The sequence below is a fragment of the Microcaecilia unicolor genome, chromosome 9, assembly GCF_901765095.1.
Source record: "Microcaecilia unicolor chromosome 9, aMicUni1.1, whole genome shotgun sequence".
Classification (NCBI taxonomy): Eukaryota; Metazoa; Chordata; class Amphibia; order Gymnophiona; family Siphonopidae; genus Microcaecilia; species Microcaecilia unicolor.
Window position 1 is genome coordinate 145,443,286 of NC_044039.1, and position 22,567 is coordinate 145,465,852.

The following is a 22,567-nucleotide window of genomic DNA, read 5'->3' on the forward strand; positions in this document are numbered from 1 at the left end:
CCAAAGAATCAGTCTAGACAAATGTGACTATCTGCCAAACAGGTGGAGATAGAGAACTCTAATGAGTTGTACCTCATTAGCAACCATGTGGTGAAAGAGTGACTTACAGAGAAAAATAAACTCCAGCCTCTATATAGAAAAAGAACTATGAAATAAAGCACACAACTTGTCCCTTAGAAATAGCAGAACCAGAACAATACAAACACCCGAAATTACATAGAACTTGGAAAAACCAAAACCATCACAGAGTGGGCTCTGGATTGATCATTTGGGACTAAAGGAAAGAAAATTATCAGGTAATTAACTAATTTTCCTTCCATTATGTTCAAAGATCAGTCCAGATAAATGGAACGTACAAAAGCAATCCTTAATCGCAGAGAGACTGCAATATCCCTGCAGCGAGAACCGTGGCCCCGAAGGAAGCAACTGCTTTAGCAGACACATCCAAATGATAATGCTTAAAGGAAAGAGAAGACCATGTTGCTGACCAACAGATCTCTGAAGTGGTTTATCAAAGACGGGGTTGTGAGGGAGGGGTACTCCGCTCCCACTGCTCTAGTCGTTCTATTCAGGCCACTGCTATTGCCTCTCCTCCGCAGTCCCCAGTCTCCACCTGCCCATCCTCAGCTCCCTGCATTTTTTAAATCTTTGAATTAGCAGTGCATCGAAAGTGTGCAGCATCAGTGAAAGAAGCAAGTCGCCTCAGGCCTTCCCTCACTGTGTCCCACCCTCACAGAAATAGGAAGTTACATCAGAGGAGGGCGGGACACGGTATGGGAAGGCCCAAGGCAACCTGTTTCTTTCATAAATGCTGCACACTGGCACTGCGCTGCCGATTCAAAGATTTTAAAAATGCAGGGTGCCAGGTGGCGGAAATGAGAAGGAGACTGCGGCTGGGCATCAAACTAACAGCTAAAATAGGAGCTAGGTTTGAAACTTGGGAGACTGAAAAAGGGGGGGGGCTCAGATGGGAGAAGGGGTCTGGAGCTGGAACTGGGGGGTGAGAAGGGGGCTATGGCTGGAGCAGGTGGTAGAATGAGGCTGGGGCTGAAAAGGGGGCAGATAGGAGAATGGGGCTGTAAATGCAGGGTAGGTGGAAGAAGGTGACTGGAACTGAGAGATGAAAAGGGGCAGAGGCTGAGACTGAAACTAGAGACTGGTGGAATAATGGGACTGAACAGAGGGGGCAGACCCTGGATAGATGGGAGGGAGAGAGAGAGAGGGAGGGCAGACGATGGATGGAAGAGACAGAAAGGGCAGACGATGGGTGTAAGAGAAAGCAGGCGGTGGAAGGAAGAGAGAAAGCAAGCGGTGGAAGGAAGAGAGAAAGGCAGACAGTGGATGAAAGAGAGGGGGTAGACACTGGGTGGAGGGGCAGAGAGAAGGCAGACACTGGGTGGAGGGGCAGAGAGAGGGCAGACGATGGAGGAGCAGAGAGAGAGAGGGCAGACGATGGAGGAGCAGAGTGACAGATACTGGATGGCAGGGGCGGAGAGACAGGGGCAGAGAGAGAGCGCGAGAGCAAACATTGGATGGCAGGAGCAGAGAGAGAGAGGGCAGACACTGGATGGCAGAGAGAGAGAGAGAGAGAGACTGGATGGCAGGGGCAGGGAGGGAGAGAAGGCAGATGCTGGATTGAAGGAAGAGTATGAAAAGGTGAGGAAAGCAAAAACCAGTGACAACAAACTGTAAATAATTTATTTTCTTTTTATGCTTTAGGATAAAGAAGTATTCTAGCTGTGTTAATAAATGTTTATAAATAGAAAATGGAAATAAGTTCATCTTTTTATTTGACTAATTGTAATATATTTTGACTAACCTTTGGAGACCAAAATCCCCCTTCTCAGGTCAGGAAAGGATACTGTATTGATCTGAAAGCTAAATGTATTAGTCCAATAAACTGGCATCTTATTTTCTATATTTGTTTTATTTATATTTGTTAATTTGTAAAGTGGTGATTGGTATTTGTTAGTTTTTATTTTACATTTACATCTGCTATCTTTATATTTTGCACATCACTATCACTGTTCCTGTGGTGTTGCTTTGTATGCAGAATCTGGCTTCTTGGGGGTTCACTTTAAATTTTGTCTAAATATTTCTATTTGTGGTTACTTCTTCTATAGTGGATTAGGGTGTTTCTGTGTCTGTGAAAAAGACATGGCTTTCTGTTGGCATTGACTATGCAGGATCGACAATCTGTACTGTTCTGGCTGGTTTAGTTTTACAATAGGTGAACTGTTGTTCTAGTGCTCACTGCCGTGTTTAAGATGCTTCTTTTTCCTAGGTACACCCTTGTGTGACTTATAGAAATGACTGCTTATGGTATGGTAGAATTGCTCTGTAGGTCCTCAGTGTTTTATATTCTCAGTATGCCTAGTACTAGATTTTGGAGGGAGGTGTTAAAAAATGATTGGCCCCGGGTGTCAAATATCCTAGGTACGCCACTACATCTCTGCCAACGAAATTGCCCTAGACTCTGCCAAAAAAGTCACCAAATGAGCCTTGAAGTGCATTGGAGCAGATCTGCCCTTCAGAATGTAAGCCAAAGAAATAGCCTCCTTAAGCCACAAAGCCACTGTTGCTTTGGAGGCCAGCAGACCCTTCCAGGGTGCCACAAAGAGGACAAAAAGATTATCAGATCACCTGAAATTGTTGGTAGCGGTAAGACAGCGCATAAGGGCACAATTGATATCCAACAGTTGTAAGGAAGTGTATTCTGCAGAATAGACTTCCCTGGAAAAAGAAGGAAGAAACAATCTGATTGACATGAAAAGGAGATACAGTCTTCGGCAAAAAGGACGGAACTGTCCATATGGAGTGGAGGCATGGCCTAGTGGTTAAAGCACCAGTCTTGCAATCCAGAGGTGGCCAGTTCAAATCCCACTGCTGCTCCTTGTGATCTTGGGCAAGTCACTTAACCCTCCATTGCCTCAGGTACAAACTTAGATTATGAGCCCTCCTGGGACAGAGAAATAGCCAGAGTACCTGAATGTAACTCATCTTGAGATACTACTGAAAAAGGTGAGCAAAATCTAAAATACATAAATAAAAATAAATATGGAAACTCCCAAGTCAGAAAAGGGGAGAAAGGGATCCCTGCAAGAGATAGCTTGAAGCTCAAACTCTCCATGCGGACAAAATGGCAGCTAGAAATACTGCCTTTAAAGTAAGATCTTTGATTTATTTTATTTGCAGCATTTGTATCCCACATTTTCCCACCAATTTGCAGGCTCAATGTGGCTTACATTTGGCATAATGGCGGTTGCTCAATGAAGGGGATCAAAGGGGGCCAACTGAAGAGCCTTGAAGACTCCACTGAGGCCAAATATGGTAGAAAGGGGGACACAGATGAGCGACTCCCTTGAAGAATCGCACTGTATCAGGGTGAGCAGCTAATGAGGCATTCTGTATCATAAAAAGAAGTGGATCACTTTCGGGCTTGCAGCAAGGTATTAATAACATCATCCGGGTAACCCATCTTCCTCATTTGCGCCCTCTGAACAGCGAGGGCATAAAACCAAAGCAGGAGGGATCCTCCATAAGTACTGGACCTTGGTGCAATAAGCCCATCTGTGGAGGAAGAGAGAGTCAACCAAGGAGCGATTTGAAGACAGATGAGATCCGCATACAAGGACATCTGGGCCAGTCCGGAGCTACAAGAATGACCTTACCGGGATGACGTGCAAACCTGTGCAACGTCCTTCCAACGAGAGGCCAGGAGGAAACACGTAAAGGAGGCCATCTAACGACCAAGGCTGTACCAGTGCATCCATTCCTAGGGAGTCTTTCTCCCTGAAGCGGCTGTAGAAGGTGTGTACTTGCACACTGAGTCTGGATGCCATGAGGTCCAGAACCAGAAAGCCCCACTGTGTGGAAATGAGGCAAAAATGCAGAGACACTCTACTGAGGAAATCCGCTTGCGAGTTCAGTGAACCCACTATGTGAGAAGTTGAAATCAGAATGTTCAATTCCGCCCACTGAAAAAGAAGACATGCCTCCTGGGCTACAGATACACTCTTTGTGCCTCCTTGTCTGTTGATGTAAGACACAGATGTGACAGAGCATGAGCACCAGCCTCCTGCAAAGAAGAGGCGCAAAGGCTAGTACAGCTTTCCAGACAGCTCAAAGTTCCAATCTGTTGCTGGACCAGGAAGCCTCCACTCTCGACCAGCAGCTCTGTAGAGAGTGGTGGAGATAATGGGCTCCCCATCCAAAGAGTTTGACAGAGGCGAGAACACATCAACTGGGATTCTGGAAGGGCAACCCATCAAGAGTGGGCGCAGGGAGAAACCAAGTCAGACTCCGTCTGGCTTGAGGTATCCACATCACCAGCTGGTCTTAAGTCTCTGAGACCAGAGACGGCTCAACAGGGACGACTGTAAGGGGTTGCAAGTGGAACTTCACCCAAAGCAGAACATCAAATTGCCGCCATAGAACCAAGAACTTCAGCATAACCACACGCCCACGGGCAGGATGAAAGAGAAGTCTGAAAATGTGCTGTTTGAGTTTGAGCTGATGATGCTGAGGTAGGAAAACCTTCCCCACCTAGGTACTGAAGCACACTCCCAGAAACTCCAGGGTCTGGGGGTGAGATGACTCTTGCTGTAATTCACCACCCAATCCAATAGAGAAAGAAGAGACAGGACTGTGTGTACTGTGAAGGCTCTCTTGATAAGAAGCCGCCCGAATTAGCCAACTGTCCAGGTAAAGATGTACCTGGATCCCTTACTGGCAAAGAAAGGCTGCCACCATTACACTAACTTTTGAAATTGTGTGAGGTGTAGTGGCGAGGCCACAAGGCATGGCCTTGAATTGAAAATTATCTCCCAGCATCGCAAATCGGAGAAATTTCCTGCGAGGATGCCAAATTGGGATATGAAAATAAGCCTCCTTGAGGTTCAATGAGATAAGAAACTTGCCTGGCTGGACTGAGGCTATTAACAAATTACAAAAAATCAGGCAGAACAAATCCAACAAACCAAGTTAAACCATAAACTCACTATAATAAACTTGGGTTCAAAATAATTTATCTTTTTTTTTTTCAGGCTATGACAGAACCAAGAGTCTCAATGCGGAAGTGCAGCACTCAGACAGACTTGTTCACCCCTCCCTCTGAGATCTAGAACCAGGTGAAAAAAGTCTTTTTTCTTTGGGACGACAAAATAGAGGTAATATTGACCCGTGCCTCTCTTTGCCTGAGGAACGTGCTGAATGGACCCCTGTCACCTTAAAGAGGCTAAGGTACTTAACAGTGCTCAACTTTTTGCAGAGCTGCCACAAGGGGATGCATGAAAAGATCCGCGAGTGGCTTTGAAAATTCTAGCTTGCAGCTATGGAGAATGATATCAAGGACTCATTGGTCTGCAGTAATGGTGACTCCTTGCGAAAGCGGGAAAGATGACCACCTATATCTACATACAAGGAGAGAACTTCGACCGTGTCATTGCGAGGGCTGTGAAGAGGAAGAGAGTCTTGAGGAAGCGGAAAACAGCTTCTTTCCTCCTAAAAGGAAAATAGAGTCTGCAGAAAGCGAGATTTTTAAACAGAAGCACTACCTTCCTTGGACTATAGCTCCGCACTTGAAAACGAGACTCAGCCACCTTGAGACGAGGCTTAGGCTTGTCCTCGGGAACCACTGGACCTTGGAATCTCCCAGCTCTTTAATAATCTTCTCCAAATCCACACCAAAGAGTAGTTTTCCGTGAAAGGGCAACTTTGCCAGACAAGATTTGGATGCCACATCAGCGGATCAATGCCTCAAACATAGCCAGTGTCGCGCCAAAACAGCCAAGGCCAAACTCTTAGCTGACACTCTGAGAATATCATAAAGAACATCTGACAAATAGGACAACCCCACCTCAAGGGTAGGGAGAAAGTCTAGAGGCAAGTCCAACACGGACAATTGTTGAGTCCACGATAAAGAAGCCTGGTGTACAAAAGAAGAAATGGCTGGATGACAATTTAAACGCAGTTAGTTGAAAGGCAAGCTTCAAGGAAGCCTCAAGCTTGCCATCATATATATCCTTTAATGCAGTGCCACCTTCAACAGGGTGTGTGGTATATTTAGTAACAGCCACAATGAGGGCATCCACCTTAGGCAGAGCAAACTGCTCTAAATCAGATGGCAGAAGGGGATATAATTTGGATGTAGCGCGAGACACCCGGAGGTTAGAATAAGAGGTCTCCCACTGAGCTGCAATAAGCTCCTATATAGCCTCATGAATATGGAAAGATACAGGAGGTCTCTTAGTACCTGACACAATAGATGGAGCAGGACCAGAGGACTGAGAAGCAGGGGAAGAAATGTTTGAAGCCTCCATAGAATTTGTGATCAACAGAGGCAACTCCGCTCTCAAAAACAGCCTAGATACAAGTAGGATCATCACCCCTGACTGCCTCTGAAATATACAAGTTGGCCATAAGCAGAACTAGGACAGTCAGAAAACACAGATAAAACCTCCTCTGCGTCCCGAGGAACATTCTCCAAATCCCGCAAGACGGAAAGATTTTGATTCTTAGGAAGCTACTCCTCAAAACCAATGTGAGGGGAAAAAGGAGAGGAAGCTTGAGCTGACTTTAATAAAAAGGCCTGATGTAATAAAAGAACAAATTCAGGCAAAAACAGCGGGGCAGAGACTTCTACCCTCGCAAAACCAAAATCCCGGGACAAGGTAGTGAGTGAGGAACCCGCTGACAAAATGACTGCCGAAGCCTCACGGCGCACAGGAGCCATTGGTGCTGAGACCGCCAAAACCACCAAGTGGGGCTGGATTGAACTCTCGGAAATGGAGTACTGACGACCAAAGTGGCAAAAGCGGCATGTCCACAGAAATAAAGCAAAGCATGCAGGTACTGGTGGCTGAGAGATTACCCCTCCACCCCCCTCGTGCACAACACTTAATAGGCTAAGACATAGAGAATAATAAACTCACAGAAAACAGCCAGTCTCGTGACCTCCAAGGCACTGAAGACACACTATCTTCACAAAGTACAAGCGCTCTCAAACAGTACCGCAGTGGCTTCTTTTTTTTTTTAAAGATAAGAGGCAGGGGAAAAAGAAAAGGGAAGACTGAGATAAAGAGGTAGAAAGTGACAACGGAGGAACGGGGGAGCAGGGAGGTACAGGATATTCTTAATCCCAAACTCAACTGAACTTGCAAGCAGGACAGGAGGCCACACAGAAGTCATCACAGCACACAGGAGCTGCTATCCCCTCCTGCTGGAGATAGAGAATAATGGCTTGGTTGCAAAGCACAGGAGCTTATGAGGCAGTTCTCTAGCTCCACCTGCTGGCCCATTTTTGCTACTATATGGATTTGTTGATGCCAGCCCTCTCTGCCTCTTAATTATATAGTGCGTGCCAGGGCATTTAGACATTTTCAGCCTGGCACTATCTTTATAGCTAGTAAACATAACTTTCTATTCAAACGTAGTAGTGTCAGATCTCAAAGGAAGATATTCATTTACAAAAATCTACTTAAACACTAATTTGAAAACAAAATCTCACCTTAAGATTGCTACCAGGTCTTCTTTTCTCAGGTGGATTTAGAAGACTAGACTTTTCGACTAACATCTGCAAAAAGAGAGACCATAGCAGAATACTGCTTAAAACTGCTTAAATGTATACAGGCATATAACTAAGAGGAAATGGAAAAGCAAAGTTACTCACCTGTAGCAAGTGTTCTCCAAGGACAGCAGGCCGACTATTCTTAAATAAGGGTGACATCATCCGACAGAGCCCAATGCAGATGCTGCCCAGCATATACAACTATTAGAAAATTCTAGCAGCATCCCACTGCACATGCCTTCACGCCTGATACACAAGTGCAGTTTCTTCATGAAGATAACATAGCTGAAGGAATACAACTCCTAGGGGAGGAGGAGGTGGAGGGCATGTAAATACTTGGCCTGCTGTCCCTTATGGGCAGATGATCGAAAGCCCCGCACTGTTCCAAACAGCTTGGGGCTTTACCACCCCATGATCAGAGATAATAGCATGCAAGTTTATGCGAACTATTATCTCTGATCATAGGGTAAAGTGCGGGAAGATTGTGCCTTCCTGCACTTGTTTGACAGGTCTGGGCTGTCAAAAGCCCAGACCTGTCAACACAGGGGCTGGAGGTCCATGGGACCACCAGACTCCAAACAGCATGGCCCTGGTGGCCTAGTACCTGCACCCCAAGCCAAGCGACATGGGGACTGAAGGTCCCCCCCCCCCCCCCAACACAAGTTCAGGTCTCCAGCCCCCCTAACCCCCCAGCATTCCCTCAAATAGAGCCCTGGTGGCCCAGTAGGCTGCAGATCAACTCCCCCCCCCCCCACCACCACCACCACCGACCTGGTGGTCTAGCAGCCCTCTTCCCCACCCCCTACCTTCGTTGGAGGACGGAGGTGGCCTCCCTCTTCTTCCATCGGCGCAGCCTCAAAAATCGCGACGCCCAGCCCTGCCCAGTGCATCCTGGGATGGTGTGAAGCTCCACCCAGTGCATTTGGGCAGAGCTGGTGCCACCACTTTCAAGGCAGCGCCGATGGGAGGGAGGCCACCCTCCTCCTCCAACAAAGGTAGTGAGGTGGGGAAGAGGGCCTCTAGATCACCAGGTCGGTGGGGGGGGGTTGATCCATGGCCCACTGGGCCACCAAGGATCTCTATTTGAGGGGATGGAGACCCACTGGACTTCCAGCCCCCCCCCCCCCCTGAACTTGTGTCGGGGAGGGTCAATTACATCAACTGAAATCAATTACATTTACAAGGTTGTTTGATGCTGTGTTTTACAGCAGTTGGCAAAATAACTATTAGTGCATATGGAATAGTCAGTGGGTTTCTTGAGAAGATATGTGTTAGTTCATTTCTTAAATGAAAAGATGTATTACAGTTAGAGGTTGTGTTGTGTATTGTTGTTCCAGAAAGACTAGTGCATATTGTACTCATAGAATTTCCTGAAGAGGTAGGTGTTCCGTCCTCTGACAGTCTTGCCCTGATTTATAATGTGGCCCTGGGATGAGTTTGATACTTTTGCTGTCATTCTCACTGCAAAGTCACATGAACGATGCATTGTGGGTGGTGTGGTTCTCAGGCAATGCAGCTTCACTTGCCTGTCTGCATAAAACTGTTATTGGTTGTGCTGTTGCTAGATGGTAGGCTCTGATCCCACTGGTGGGTTTCCCCCTGTTCCCTGGGTCAGAGTGTGCGCTTCTCTGTCCCTCTCACCATGAGGTAGTCTCCATCTTGTTAGATAGAACCTTTTCCTGTCATACCCCTTGTTAATGTACTTGGTTTTTTTACCTTGTGTATATCTTACTGAAGAGATATTGCACTCCAGTCACCCAGCTCTGAGCTACTGTCTTCTCAGAATTACAGAGTCTCTATGCCATGGGGCAGTGCTTCTGAATTACATCTGACTGTAATTAATCTTTGTGTTATTCAATAAAGGAACTTCAGAAATATAGAGTCTTCAGGTGTGAATTGGGGTGCCAAGGTTAAACGTCAGGATATCTAAACTTAGAGGTCAGTTTATGAGAGGCCTGAACAGTAGGTCTTTAGGTCTTTTCTGAACTGGAGGTAGTTTGTGATGCTTCTTATGACTATGGGAATTGCGTTATACCATTTTGAGCCCAGGTAGCTAAATCTTGCCATTTAGGTGGACTTATATAGTACGTTTTTGCAGTTGGGCAGATGGTCTGCTTTGAATTTCTTGGTGACAGTTTGATCATGTCTAGCATGTAGTCTGGTGACATGCCAAACAGTATTTTGAAGATGATTGTGCTGGTTTTGAATAAAAGTCTGGCCTTGATTGGGCGTCAATGTAGCATTATGAGTAGAGGGGTTGCTCTATCATATTTCGTCTTTTGAATATCAATCTCATTGCTGTGTTTTGGACAGTTTACAACAATCGTAGTAAGTTTTCTTTGCAGCCTACATATGCTGCATTACAGTAGTCTAGTTGGGACAATATCAGCATTTGTAATATAAGACAGAATGTCTGGGGAAATAGATTCTTCTTAGTTCCCAGTGTTTTGAAGCTTTTTGACGTGATTGCAGCAACTTGGTCATCAAGGATCAGATGTATGTCGAGAATGATTCCTAGTATTTTTATTTGTGTTTCCATTGTATAAGATTGTTGATCTATTATGAGGTTTTAGTAAGTAGTGGGATTGTGCTGGCTGGATAAAACCAGAAGTTTGGTTTTGTCTCGGTTCAGTTGAATTTTGACAGCTGTGGCCCAATTTTCTATAAGGTTGAGTCCTTTTTTAGCCTTATCCAGTATCTCTGTGATGCTGCTGAAAGGTATGTAGATGATGACATCGTCTGTGTATATGAATGGGTTTAACCCCATTTTTTTCCAGTTTCTTGCCAAGTGGGGCCATCAGGACATTGAATAATACTAGTGATATCGGGAACCCTGAGGGATCCCGCATTCAGGGATCCAGGAGGTTGAAAATTCATTGGACATCTTAACAAGGTAGGATCTAGTTCTTAGAAAACCACTGAACCAGGCTGCTATTGCTCCAGTTATTCCTATGTTGTCAAGCAGGGCCCATTAGTATTGTGTGATCTACTAGGTCAAAGGCGCTTGACATATTGAATTGTAGTAGTAGTATTGACAGGTCTTGGCTTATTATTCTTCTGAATTTTGTGATCAGGGTGGTTATGACTATTTCAGTGCTATAGCATGGTCTGAAGCCTGACTGAGAGCTGTGAAGGATTGAGTAGTGCATTATGTATTCCATTGATTGTCGTCCTACTAGTCCCTCCATTGTTTTTGTCAGCAGTGGTATTGATGCCACTGGTCTGCAATTAGTGAATTCACTGACCTTTCTGGTGGCATCTTTAGTGATTGTCTTGCTACTAGTCCCTCCATTGTTTTTGTTAGCAGTGGTATTGATGCCATTGGTCTGTAATTAGTGAGTTCTGGTGGCATCTATAGGGATTGAAGTGAGTATGATGTTGTCCTTGTCAGAAGGGAAATGGCCTTTCAAGAACTTGTATTCAATGTGTTCAGTTAAGCGTTTGATGAACCAGTCTGGTGGGGGTTTCTATCATGTAGTTTGGGCAGTTGTCTAGTAGGCAGTTGGCGTGTGCATATTTTGTCAGTAGTGCTTTAACTAGGCTGGTTGTTGGTATCTTAAATGAGGACCAGATTCTGTCTGTCTTAATGTGGTCCTTGATGAGTTGCAGCTAGGTTTGCTCTTATTTTTATTATTTTTTCTTCAAAATATTGTAAGAGTTTGTCTGCTAGCGGTTTTTCCATTTGACATTAGCAGAGCTTGTGTGTTCAGTATGTTTTCCATAAGTTCATATATTTTGTTCATGTTTATCTCTTCTGGGCACATGTATGTGCTACAGTATTCCGCTTTGGCTCTTTTTATGGTGCGTTTGTACTAGCTTAGGGATTTCCTCCATGTGGTTTTGTTCGTGTCCGATTTGTTTTTGGACCATTTTCTTTCCAGTTTCCTGCACATTTTCATCTTGTTGAACAAAAGAAAGATTTGTTGAATAAAAGTATGAAAAATGCGGAGTGGAAGGCTCCATGATTACAACAAGCTGTTTTAACACTAACCCTCCTGAGGCATGAAAAGAATGTGGCAACACATTAGCCAAAGGCAGGCTCCAGAAAGTCTGTGGGCTAAAAGGTAGGGGGGTAATAGAAAGCAGATGTTCTGCACATGATTAACAGTTTGTGGTATTCAGAGACTTGCACAGGAATGTTGTATGAGAGAATTAGTCAGAGGCCCGGTATAAAACTAGAGGGAAACAAAGAGGAAGCAAGCATTTTTGAATTTTTCTTTGTCTGTCTATAGCATTGCTTTAAGCACTCTGATTTCTCTCTCTGCTGTACATTGCTTTGTTTTTAATCATTCATTCTGACTTATATATTGCTTATCAAGAAATGCTTCCTGAATATGATTGATATTCAGTTCATAAACTACTTTTTATATTAAATATGAAATTCGTCTAGTCTTTTCTTCAAAGTGGCGAGCCAGCCAGGAGTAGGCCGCAAACGGAAAAGAGAAGGCGAGACGAAGGACAAATTAAGTGTGTGTTGTTAATGAAGTTTTTTACAGGATTTTGAGAGAGCAAGCGTTGTTTACGCCTGATTACTGTGTACCACTGATGTGGGATTGATCAAACTACTGACGTGGACATACAGGTGATAACTCCTGGGCTTGCTAAAAAGAGAAATAAGAAGACGCGTGAGTAAGCTTACACTGTGGCCTTATATATTTGTTTAGTTTTGTAGTTTTCTGTTTTGTATATTTTCTTTGTTTAGGTGCAGTAGTATATTTTTGTAGGTTGTGGCTCTATAGGAGAAATTGTAATAGTCAGAATAAAATGAAAGGGAAAGGGGCAGATAAGAAAGAACAGCCTCCTGTATATGCTATGTATTTAGATTTAGATAGTTCAAAAAAATGCTCCCCTTTGCAGCATGTCATAGAATTATTCCCATTAGAAAAAAAACAGATTGAAAAAATACATGAGAAATGGGTCAAATATGAAGGAAAAGATTCTGTTTTGAGCTGGTCTCAGGATGGATCGTTTGATCGTCCAAAATTATTATCTCTCCTGAGCTACTTACAAGAAATAAAAATAAAACTAGGCAGAAGAAAAGCTTAGAGAAGCATCTTACAATTTGGAATTTATTTTCTTTAGCAGCAGATCTGTTTCATGCTGATGTAGATAGGATACAAAAGAGGCAGAAAGAAATAATCCCCCGTCATATGAATCTAGCAGGGACACGTTGTGCCCCCTAAGGGCGACTGATAAAATGAAGGAATCAAAGGCAAAGCGCCCTGTGCCATGCGCTGGGTATTCGGCTCTTGATGACCCCCCCAGTGATTCAGAAGGTGAAAAGGGAGGGGATAATGAGGACAGTGATGTGGGGACTAGGGAACAGAAAAAGGAAAAAAAACGGGTGAGACAGAAAGAAAAAGGAAAATCTAGTGCAGAATCAGGCACGTACCCTGATTTGAAAACCCTAATTACATCAGAACAATATGACTGGCAACACAATTTGAAATTGAGGGACGGCTTCGGCTATGTACCGAGTCACCCCCTGAACCTTCCCTTAGAGTGGATCCTCAGACACCCACGTTTAAAATCAGGGAAACACCGCCCAAATTGACACCCAGACCGTCAAAGGCAATTTTTAAGGAAACCTATGTAGCTGCAGAACTTGTGAGATTGGATAAAACTAAATATGGGGCAGAATGGTGGGGAGTTACTAAGAACCTGTTGGAAGTTAAAGACCTCCTTTTCCCCTGTGATAAGGAAGGACCTACCTCACATGAGGATGTACAGAATTTGACAAAAGTAATAAATAAATATTGCCTCAAGGCGGGAAGCCTGGGCTTTATTAAAGAAGGGCTGGAGTACTGGGACGATTGGTTTTACAAAATGAAACAGGCTGAAGAAGAGGTGGAAGAGGAAGGTAAACAGGATATTTGTAGTGCTTTAGATAGTAGTGCTTTACACATGCCAGTTATGACGCGCTTGGACGCAGCTGGCAATCGAATACAACATTACAAGCCATACACCCCCGTAGATGTTACAACTTTAGTTGCAAAAATTCCCAGTATAGTGAAAGGAGCCCGCATGTGGTTAGAAGGGATAGAACAGGTCACAGCAAGCACTCTATTGACTATAGGTGATTTTAAAGCTTTGTGTGCAGCCTCGGGCATTAATATTTCTCAATTGGCAGTACAATGTGGATATCCGCGCCTGCCGTTATATACGGGCGACGGGGATATCTACGCGGGACAAATTAAGGCGCAGCTTTCTGCAGCGTTGCATATTATGTACCCAACCCCAATTGATTTTTCAGCCATTACCGGTAGTAAGTGGGATCCAAAGACTGATTTTGCAGCCCACTTAACGCAGTGTTTGACCTTGTATAAAGCACAGACAGGGCAGGATGCGGATGTAGCTCATAATGTTGCCGTGTTTTTGCATCTTTTTATGTCTACCTTGCCTGGTAATATGCGTAAAAATTTGGATGCTGTTATTGCTCTGTCTTCAAAACCATGGCCAGAAATAAGACAGACTTTGATGCATTTTAGTAATGTGCATCGTAAACTGATAGAGACCCCACAGAAAGAACAGGCAAAATTAACTTCTAAGTTAATGACTATGCAGTTAAAAGATTTGGAAAGCAAGGAACAGGATAGAAATAAAAAACAGGAAACAATGGTAATGCCCTCTGCCTCACCACAGGTCATTTACTATGTACAACCGGGATATAGCCGGCCGTACCAACCAAGGGGACGAGGCATGGTTAGAGGCAGGGGTAGAGGTCGAGGGATGCAAGGATCAGGACCATCACCTAATAGAAGGGCACATGTACAATGTTGGGGATGTCAGCAATTTGGTCACTATGCTTCAGAATGTTATCAGAATGCAGGAATGCCCCAAGTACAAATGCAGACGCAGCAAGGATTAATGCCACAAGTAGTAGGGATACCTGCGAGTGCCCCGCAGACTGCAATACAGCAGCCAGCGACGCAATCACAGGGACCAGGAGCGGCAGTACAGAGACAGGGTACTGTAAATGCTTTTCCAACTTGGCAGAATATTCCAGACCAATGCTATTGACTGGAAGCAAACCCGTGTCAGGAAGAGGGAATGATTTTCAGATTAGACACAAGGGAACCCTTTATTACATTGACAATTGGCAAATATGGAACTCCTGTGAGATTTTTGATAGATACAGGGGCGAGTACCTCTGTGTTGTGTGCAAAACCACTGGGAGTTAAGCTTTCAAATCAATATAGAACAACAGTGGGATTTACGGGGATAGAACAAAGAAAAAGGCTAACGGAACCGACTCTGGTGCGCTTGGAATGCCAACCGCACGGTTCAAGGGAGGCTGTGGTACCCTTCTTAGTGGCACCTGATTGCCCAGTAAATTTGTGTGGTAGAGACTTATTGTCTCAATTAGGATTGTGTTTAGATTTTGGAAATAAAGAAATACCAAGTTTGCTCACTATGGTCCAACAGTTGAATAATGAAAATAAAGTAAGGGTTATGGAAGAATTACCACAACATATTTGGAGTACAAGTGATTCACCATATGGACTAGCTGTAAATGCAAAACCCCATAAGATAGAATTAATAGAAGGGGCAAAGGGGCCGAAGCAAGACCCTTACCCCATACGACCTAAATTAGTATCCAAAACCCTGGAGCACATTGATAAATTATTGAAATGTGGTATTATTGAACCTTCAGTATCCCCGTATAATACCCCATTGTTTCCAGTCCCGAAAGGGGAAAACAATGTAAGGATAGTACATGATTTAAGAGAGCTAAATGAGGTTACAAAAAATCAATTTCCGATTTGTGCAAATCCTGCTACACTTTTGCACACTCAGAATATATATGCATATAACACTGTTATTGACTTGTCTAATGCATTCTTTTCAATACCTCTTCATCCAGAGTCTAGGGATTTGACGTCATTTATAGTACAGAATGAGGCATACAGGTGGACTAGGATGCCTCAAGGCTTTACTGATAGTCCATCGGTATTCTCAAAACAACTGATGATGGATTTAAAGGATTTCAGGAGTCAATTGCCTGACACGGTGTCATTGTTTGTCTATGTAGATGATATTCTACTGTCTGCTGAGACTGAAGCAGAATGCCTAGATTGGACTACAAAATTATTTGTGTTATTAGGAGAGTTAGGATATAAATGTAACAGGGAAAAATGTGTTATAGCTCAGTCTACTGTCACCTTTTTAGGACAAAATGTTTCAGCAGAACATAAGGTCATTATACCGGAAATTATATCTATTTTAAAGTTTAACAATTTTTTATTGATGACATATTTCAAAACAAATATACAATTTCACTTTGTCGCATACAAAAGCATTGTATCACAAACATCATTAGTATAGATCCATATTGATTGTCATCCAAATTAATATTTTAGCCCCTCCCCACAACATCTTATTCTGCAGATGCGTCAAATATTCCCGGTCCTCTTCTCCTCTCTCCCTCCACCCTCCCTCCTTCCCCTAGAAACAATGTGTGTTTTAAACATTTCAATCAACTAAAACAATTTAACAAGCATAACTATATAGGGGCATGTATATTCAGCTCACAGTCATCTTCAAGTTTCCAGCTCCCATTCTACCTCCTCAGTCGCCCATCCTCTGGGCAACATTTAGCCCATGGTGGGCTCAAGGTTACGTTGGAAACAAAATGAATATATATGTAAAACTCCCCTTGATGTCCCGATCTTAGAATATGTCCAGTATGTTTTCCATTTCTCATCCTTTGCCTTTCCCCTTATTCCCTTCCCTCCCTCCCATTCCGCCCAAGCGCCATCTCTTCACATCAATTTTATTCAATATTAAACCTCCAGTCCCTACGGTCTACAACACATCACAAACCATCAAAAAAAAAAAAAAAAAAGGCGGGGTGGGGGGGGTTTTTGCCTTCCTGGAGCGTCCTCTTTTTAGTCCTACATTTCTCAACCCACATTTAGCAGCAAACTTCTTGCTCTATGTGGCAGAGAGTCCACGTATGCTCCCCATACTTCATGAAATTGCTTCAACCTCTTGGGTATGTGTTTGGCATATCTGTGTTCAAAAGCCATTAAGGCATGAAATTTATTTCTCCATACCCAATAAGATGGGGCCTCATCTCCCACCCATACTCCTAAGATCACTTTCTTCCCTAAAACTCCTGCTTTTCTCATTAATAGCTTGTGCGCTTTTTTCCTTAAATGATAATCTTCATAGCAATCTAGCAATATGGCCCTTGGTGAAAGTCTAACCACACACCCAGTCAGCTGTGCTAAATATTCAAATATCTTTGTCCAAAAAAGTTTTGTTTGAGAGCATTCCCATAGGGAGTGAAGCAAAGAATTAGCCTCTCTTTTACATTTTTGACATATAGGTGAATCTATTGCTCCTATTTTAAACAATCTCTCCTGCGTGAAGTAGGCCCTATGTACAATGCGAAATTGACATTCCCTCAGGGTTGCATTAGTCGAAATCTCTGGAATTCTCTTTATTAGTTTCAAGGGTTCCAGTCTCCCTGCCACTTCTGGAGTCCATCTGGCGGCAAGGTCCCCAAATGTCCTTTCTCCAGTCTCCCTTTGTATTGCCCTATGCAACCCTGATATGGAAAGTTCCCCGTCTTGAAATATGTCAAAGAACCCCCGTAATTTGAGTCCCAAAGACGGGATCAAGGCCCCTCCCTCCAGAGTCCTTATGTAGTGCCTTAATTGCAGATATGCCATCAAATCTTTATGCTCTACTTTTCCCGTGTCCAATAGAGCCCCCCATTTATAGAATTTCCCTTCCTCGTCTATCACATGTTGTACCAAAGTGAGGCCTCTTGCTGCCCATCTAGCAAAGCTACTATTGTCCCTTCCCGGTAGGAAATGTACATTTCCCCGTATCGGGAGTTGATCTGATACATCTGCTCGTCCTCCCAACAGCATTGTCAAGAATTTCCATGTCTCTCTCATTGCTCTAAGTAATCTACTCTGTCGGAGTCTATTTGGCAAGGATATTTGTGGGCAGTGCAGTAGTGAGTTGAAGTGCCATGGATAATAATATGCCTCCTCAAACTCCCTGGGCGTGTACTTTTCCTCCCCCAAGATCCAGTCCCCCAGATGTCGAAGTAGGCACGCGTAGTTATATAGGGATAAATCTGGAATTCCTATTCCACCATATTTCCACGCTCCTACCAGATATTTAAATTGCATACGTGGCTTTTTCCCCGCCCAGCAAAACCGCGAGATCAGCCTCTGAAATCTCTTTAAATCTTTCTTCAGTATCTTAAAGGGTAACAATTGTATAATGTATAGCCATTTCGGAAACAGCACCATATTGAACAATTGAACTCTGCCATGTAGTGAAATAGGTAACTGTTGCCAGGATGTCAAAACCCTTCCGCAATGTTCCAAGAGGATATCTATGTTTATTCTATATACATTCCAAGTGCACCTCGATAATTGAATTCCCAGATATCTAAACGATTTGTATTCCCACTTTACTGGAAAAGATCCTACCCAGCTCGCTTTCATGGCATGTTCCGTGGGCATGGCCATAGATTTATCTAGGTTCAATGCGAACCCCGAATATTCGCCATATTCCTTGAAACACTCCATGAGCGCCGGAAAGGACACCCGGGGGTCTACCAGATGTACTAACAGATCATCTGCATATGCAGAGACCTTAAACATCTGATTCCCTATCTCCACCCCTTTGATCTCTACATTGTTCATTATTTCTCTAATCAGGGGGTCCATTGTTAATATAAAAAGCATTGGCGAGAGGGGACAGCCCTGCCTGGTCCCTCGGTATATGTTAAATTCAGGTGATAGCAGGCCATTCACCTGAACCCTAGCTCTAGGAGATCGGTATAGCACTTTTAGGGCGTCTAAGAATAATCCTGAAAAGCCATATCTCTCAAGGATTGTAAACATAAAGTTCCAATGTACACGGTCAAACGCTTTTTCAGCGTCAAAGCTGACCAACAAAGATGGCTGTTTTGTTGCTTCTACATGTTCCATGGACAGCATTATTTGCCTCATATTATGCGCTACCGTGCGACCCGCCACAAATCCCACTTGCTGTTCTAGAACTAGTTTAGGCAACACTCTGGTCAACCTATTGGCCAGAATCTTCGCATATAATTTCAATTCGACATTTAACAGCGATATTGGTCTGTATGATGATGTTTTTTTTGGGTCTCTCCCTGCTTTCAGTAACAATACTATCTGGGCCACTTGAAGTGATTGTGGTGCCTTACCATCTATCACAAATTGCTTAAAATATGCTTGCAATGTCTGCAGAATCCGGGGCGAAAGCAACTTATAAAATTCTGCTCTAAAACCGTCTGGCCCTGGTGCCTTGTATAATGCACTTTGTTTAACAACCAGTTCTACTTCTTCTATAGTGATATCTTCATTCAATTTACCTACTTCCCTCTCTCCCAGCTCCGGCAAAGTTAAATTATCCAAATACATATTTCCATCCATGGGTTCCTCTTGGGTCCTACCATACAGGTGTTGATAATATCTACTGAATACTTCAGCTATTTCTTTATCAGTTCTCACCAATTCCCCGGTTGTCTTTTCTATGTGAGTAATAATCCTTGATCCTCCTGCCTGCCTTATCAACCTTGACATAAGCTTGCCTGCTTTATTACCATGCAAGAACAATTGATATTGATAATATTTGACAGATTTCATTGTCCTTTCATGGAGAAGCTCATTCAATCTAGTCTGTTGTGTCAGTAATAAAGCACGATTCACTGAGGTGGGGTATCTCCCATATTGAATTCTAGTAGCTCTCACCTGCTTCTCTAATCTTATAATTTCCTTATCTCTCATCTTCTTTTGGAAAGAACAGTATGCTATTGTCTCCCCTCTCAATACCGCTTTAGCCGCTTCCCAATATAGTATCGGCTGTTGCTTATGTTCTTCATTATAGAATTGATATTCTTCCCATTTTTGAATATATGTTCTCTATAATGGGGATCCCGATACAGTTGTAATGGGAATCGCCACATATATTGTTTATCTTTAATCTCACCGAATTCTAATGTATACCATATAAATGCATGATCCGATATGCTATACGGCCCAATGCCCGCTTCCCCTACTCGTGAAAACATCTCTCTAGATATTAACCAATAGTCTATTCTAGACTGTGTGCCATGTGCTCTAGATAAGTGCGTGTAGTCCCGATCAGCTGGGTGCAAGATCCTCCATACATCTATTAATTCTAATCTAGTGCAGAACAATGCAATACCTTTATCTAGACAATTACTAGCCTTCAGGGGTCTCCTGGATTTATCCTGAGTGAGATCGTGTACCATGTTGAAATCTCCGCCCATTATCAGTGGCACCTCCCCTAGACTAGTGATCTTACCAATTAGTCCTCGCACCCATTTTTGGTTGTATGTATTTGGCCCATATACATTACAAAGCAACACAGGCCTCTTATTAAGTAATACCTGCAGTATCAGATATCTGCCTTGTGGATCTTTCCACGTCTGTTGTATTACTGCATCTATACCCTTCCGTATCAGTATCAGTAAGCCCGCCTTCTTACCTATGGCTGGCACCTCCGCTATTTGTCCCACCCACCATCCTCCAAATTTAAGATGTTCCGCTGACGTTAGGTGCGTTTCTTGCAAAAATGCAATATCAGCCCCATGCCTATTCAAATCCCTCATTATTTTTTTCCTTTTAATTGGTGAGGACACTCCACTAATATTCCAGGAAACAAACTTTAACAGCCTCATGTTATCTCATCCCTTGCATGTTTGTTTCCTTTCCATCGTATTATGGTTGGTCTAGAGCTGTCCCAGCCACCAGCCCCCGACCCCTTCTCTTTCCATAATTTCTTTTCTCTCTTCCCCCCACCACAACAAAAAACACAAAACATTATCACATACAGCATATTGGCACGGAAAACCCTCTGACTTTCTTCTCCCCTCTCCCCCCCCCCTCCCCCCTCCAACCCTACCTCTATCTGGTGAAACAGACTCATTTTGTGCCCTCCCTCTGGTTCCCTTCCCTGGATTCCCCTTTGTTCCCCTTTTCCCTTCCCTCCCACATCTATCCATTAGCTATAATGGACAAGGCCCGTGTGAGTGATCTCCCAGCCCCGACCCCCCTCCCACTTCATTTATCTAATCCCCGTCTGCCCAACAAAGCACAGCATGCTTCATCTGTGAGTACTTTTTATCCAGGTGTCTGTTCATATATCCATACTTTCATAACCATGCCAGTTCAAAAGACACGTGTTTACCACGTAGAACTTTCCTAGTCCTTATCTTTTCCAAATATTACAAGTATATCACATCTCTGTCCTTTTAACACAGGGGAATATCTCCAGCGCACCCAGCCCCCCAGAGCCCCACAGATTTCCATGGAACCCCAGAAGGCCAAGCGCTCCGAAAGCATCCCCAATCGCATCCCTTCTAGTAAATTTTTGGCTTCTTTCTCCATGTTGAGCCTCTTACCACCATTTTCATGATACTTCTATCTTTGGATATGTCTTTGTAAGTTTCTGATGAGTAGATGCAGAATCTGTTTTGTCGCTATTTGTAATCCACCAGGGCAATGTACGCTTCCATATTTTGAGGTCGTATTCCAAATTTTCATGTACATCACTTATTGTCTTCCAGACTAATGCTTCCTCATTGTCTTATTTTATTTCCTTTACCCGCCGCTCCGATTTTTAATTCAAAGATCCTCTAGTATTTCCCCATTTCAATTGGCTGCATTATGGCGGTTTGTGCTGGCATCACTTTCTGACAGTCCCTGAAGGAATATTTTTGCAGATTCTGGAGTGTCATAAAACTGTGCCTTGCCCTCCTGGAACACTTTTAATCGGGCAGGATACATTAATGCAAATTGAATATGGCGTTTGTGTAACTCTGTACATATCGGCGCGTATGCCTTCCGCATACTTGACACTCTTGTTGAAAAATCTTGAAAACACAGCACCGTTTTATTTTCATATTTCAGAGGCCCCTTTGCTCTAATCGCCCTCAAGATGTCCACCTTGTGAGCATAATTTAGGATTTTACAGATGACCACTCTGGGTCTATCCTCTGGTGTTCTACGAGGCCCCAGTCTGTGTGCTCTTTCAATTCGAAGAGGCCCCCCATTCTGCGATAGCCTTAAAGTAGTTGTCAGCCAGTCCTCCAAAAACTTGCCCAGATCCGCTTCTGGGAGCGATTCGGGTAGACCCACAAATCTCAGATTTCCCCTTCGGGATCGATTCTCCATGTCGTCTGCCTTATCTTCTAAAACTCGCACTTTGCTTTGCAGCTTCTCCGTCAGCGTTTCCAGCTGTTACATTTTATCCTCTAAGTCAGAGACACGTTGTGTGCACGTCGTAAACTCTCCCCTGAGCGCCTCCACATTGCCGTCCACATTGTCAAGCTTGGCGGATAAGGTTTGTAGCTTTTTATCCAAAGTTACATCTATGGCCTGGGTGACCTCTGTCACGATCTCGGCCACCCACGCGGAGCTGACCGAAGTCGGGCCCTCGCCACTGCTCGCCGCCATCTTGGATCCGCTCTTAGCTAGCTTTTCTTTGTCTCTACGAGTCGCACGTGTGGTCATCGGCGCTGATCCGATCTCCTTCCAGGCACACCAGATGATCTTTTAACGTTCTCTCCGCTTTTCATGTGCGGGGCATCCGTTTTTTGCCTTTATTTTAGGTAGAATCGACGGTCGGGACCGGGAGCCTCACCCACCGACGTCTGCCTCTCTAGCACGACATCACGTGACCTTCAATTATATCTATTTTAAATGAAACCCCGGTACCGCAAACAGTTACCCAGTTACGTGCTGTTTTGGGAATGTTAAATTACTGCAGACAATGGATACCAAATTATACACAAAAAGTAATGAGACTTTATAAACATTTGAAACTGCCCGCAGCCACACCAAAGAATACATTAATTGTATTGGAAGAGCAGGATAAGATAATATTGGCTAAGATTGTGAGGGATTTGTTATCCCCAGGACCGTTAGCAGTAATAGATATCCAATCACCTGTGCATCTATGGGTAAAAGACATGGGAAATAG

General features: G+C 43.8%; 1 protein-coding gene across 1 annotated transcript in view; it reads right to left on the reverse strand.

Annotated features, from left to right (window-relative positions):
• Nucleotides 1-22,567, reverse strand: part of NUSAP1 (nucleolar and spindle associated protein 1) — a 268,127-nt gene that overhangs the window by 58,063 nt on the left and 187,497 nt on the right. The window contains 1 exon segment of the mRNA XM_030214927.1: nt 7,508-7,573. Coding sequence (XP_030070787.1) covers nt 7,508-7,573 — 66 coding nt within the window.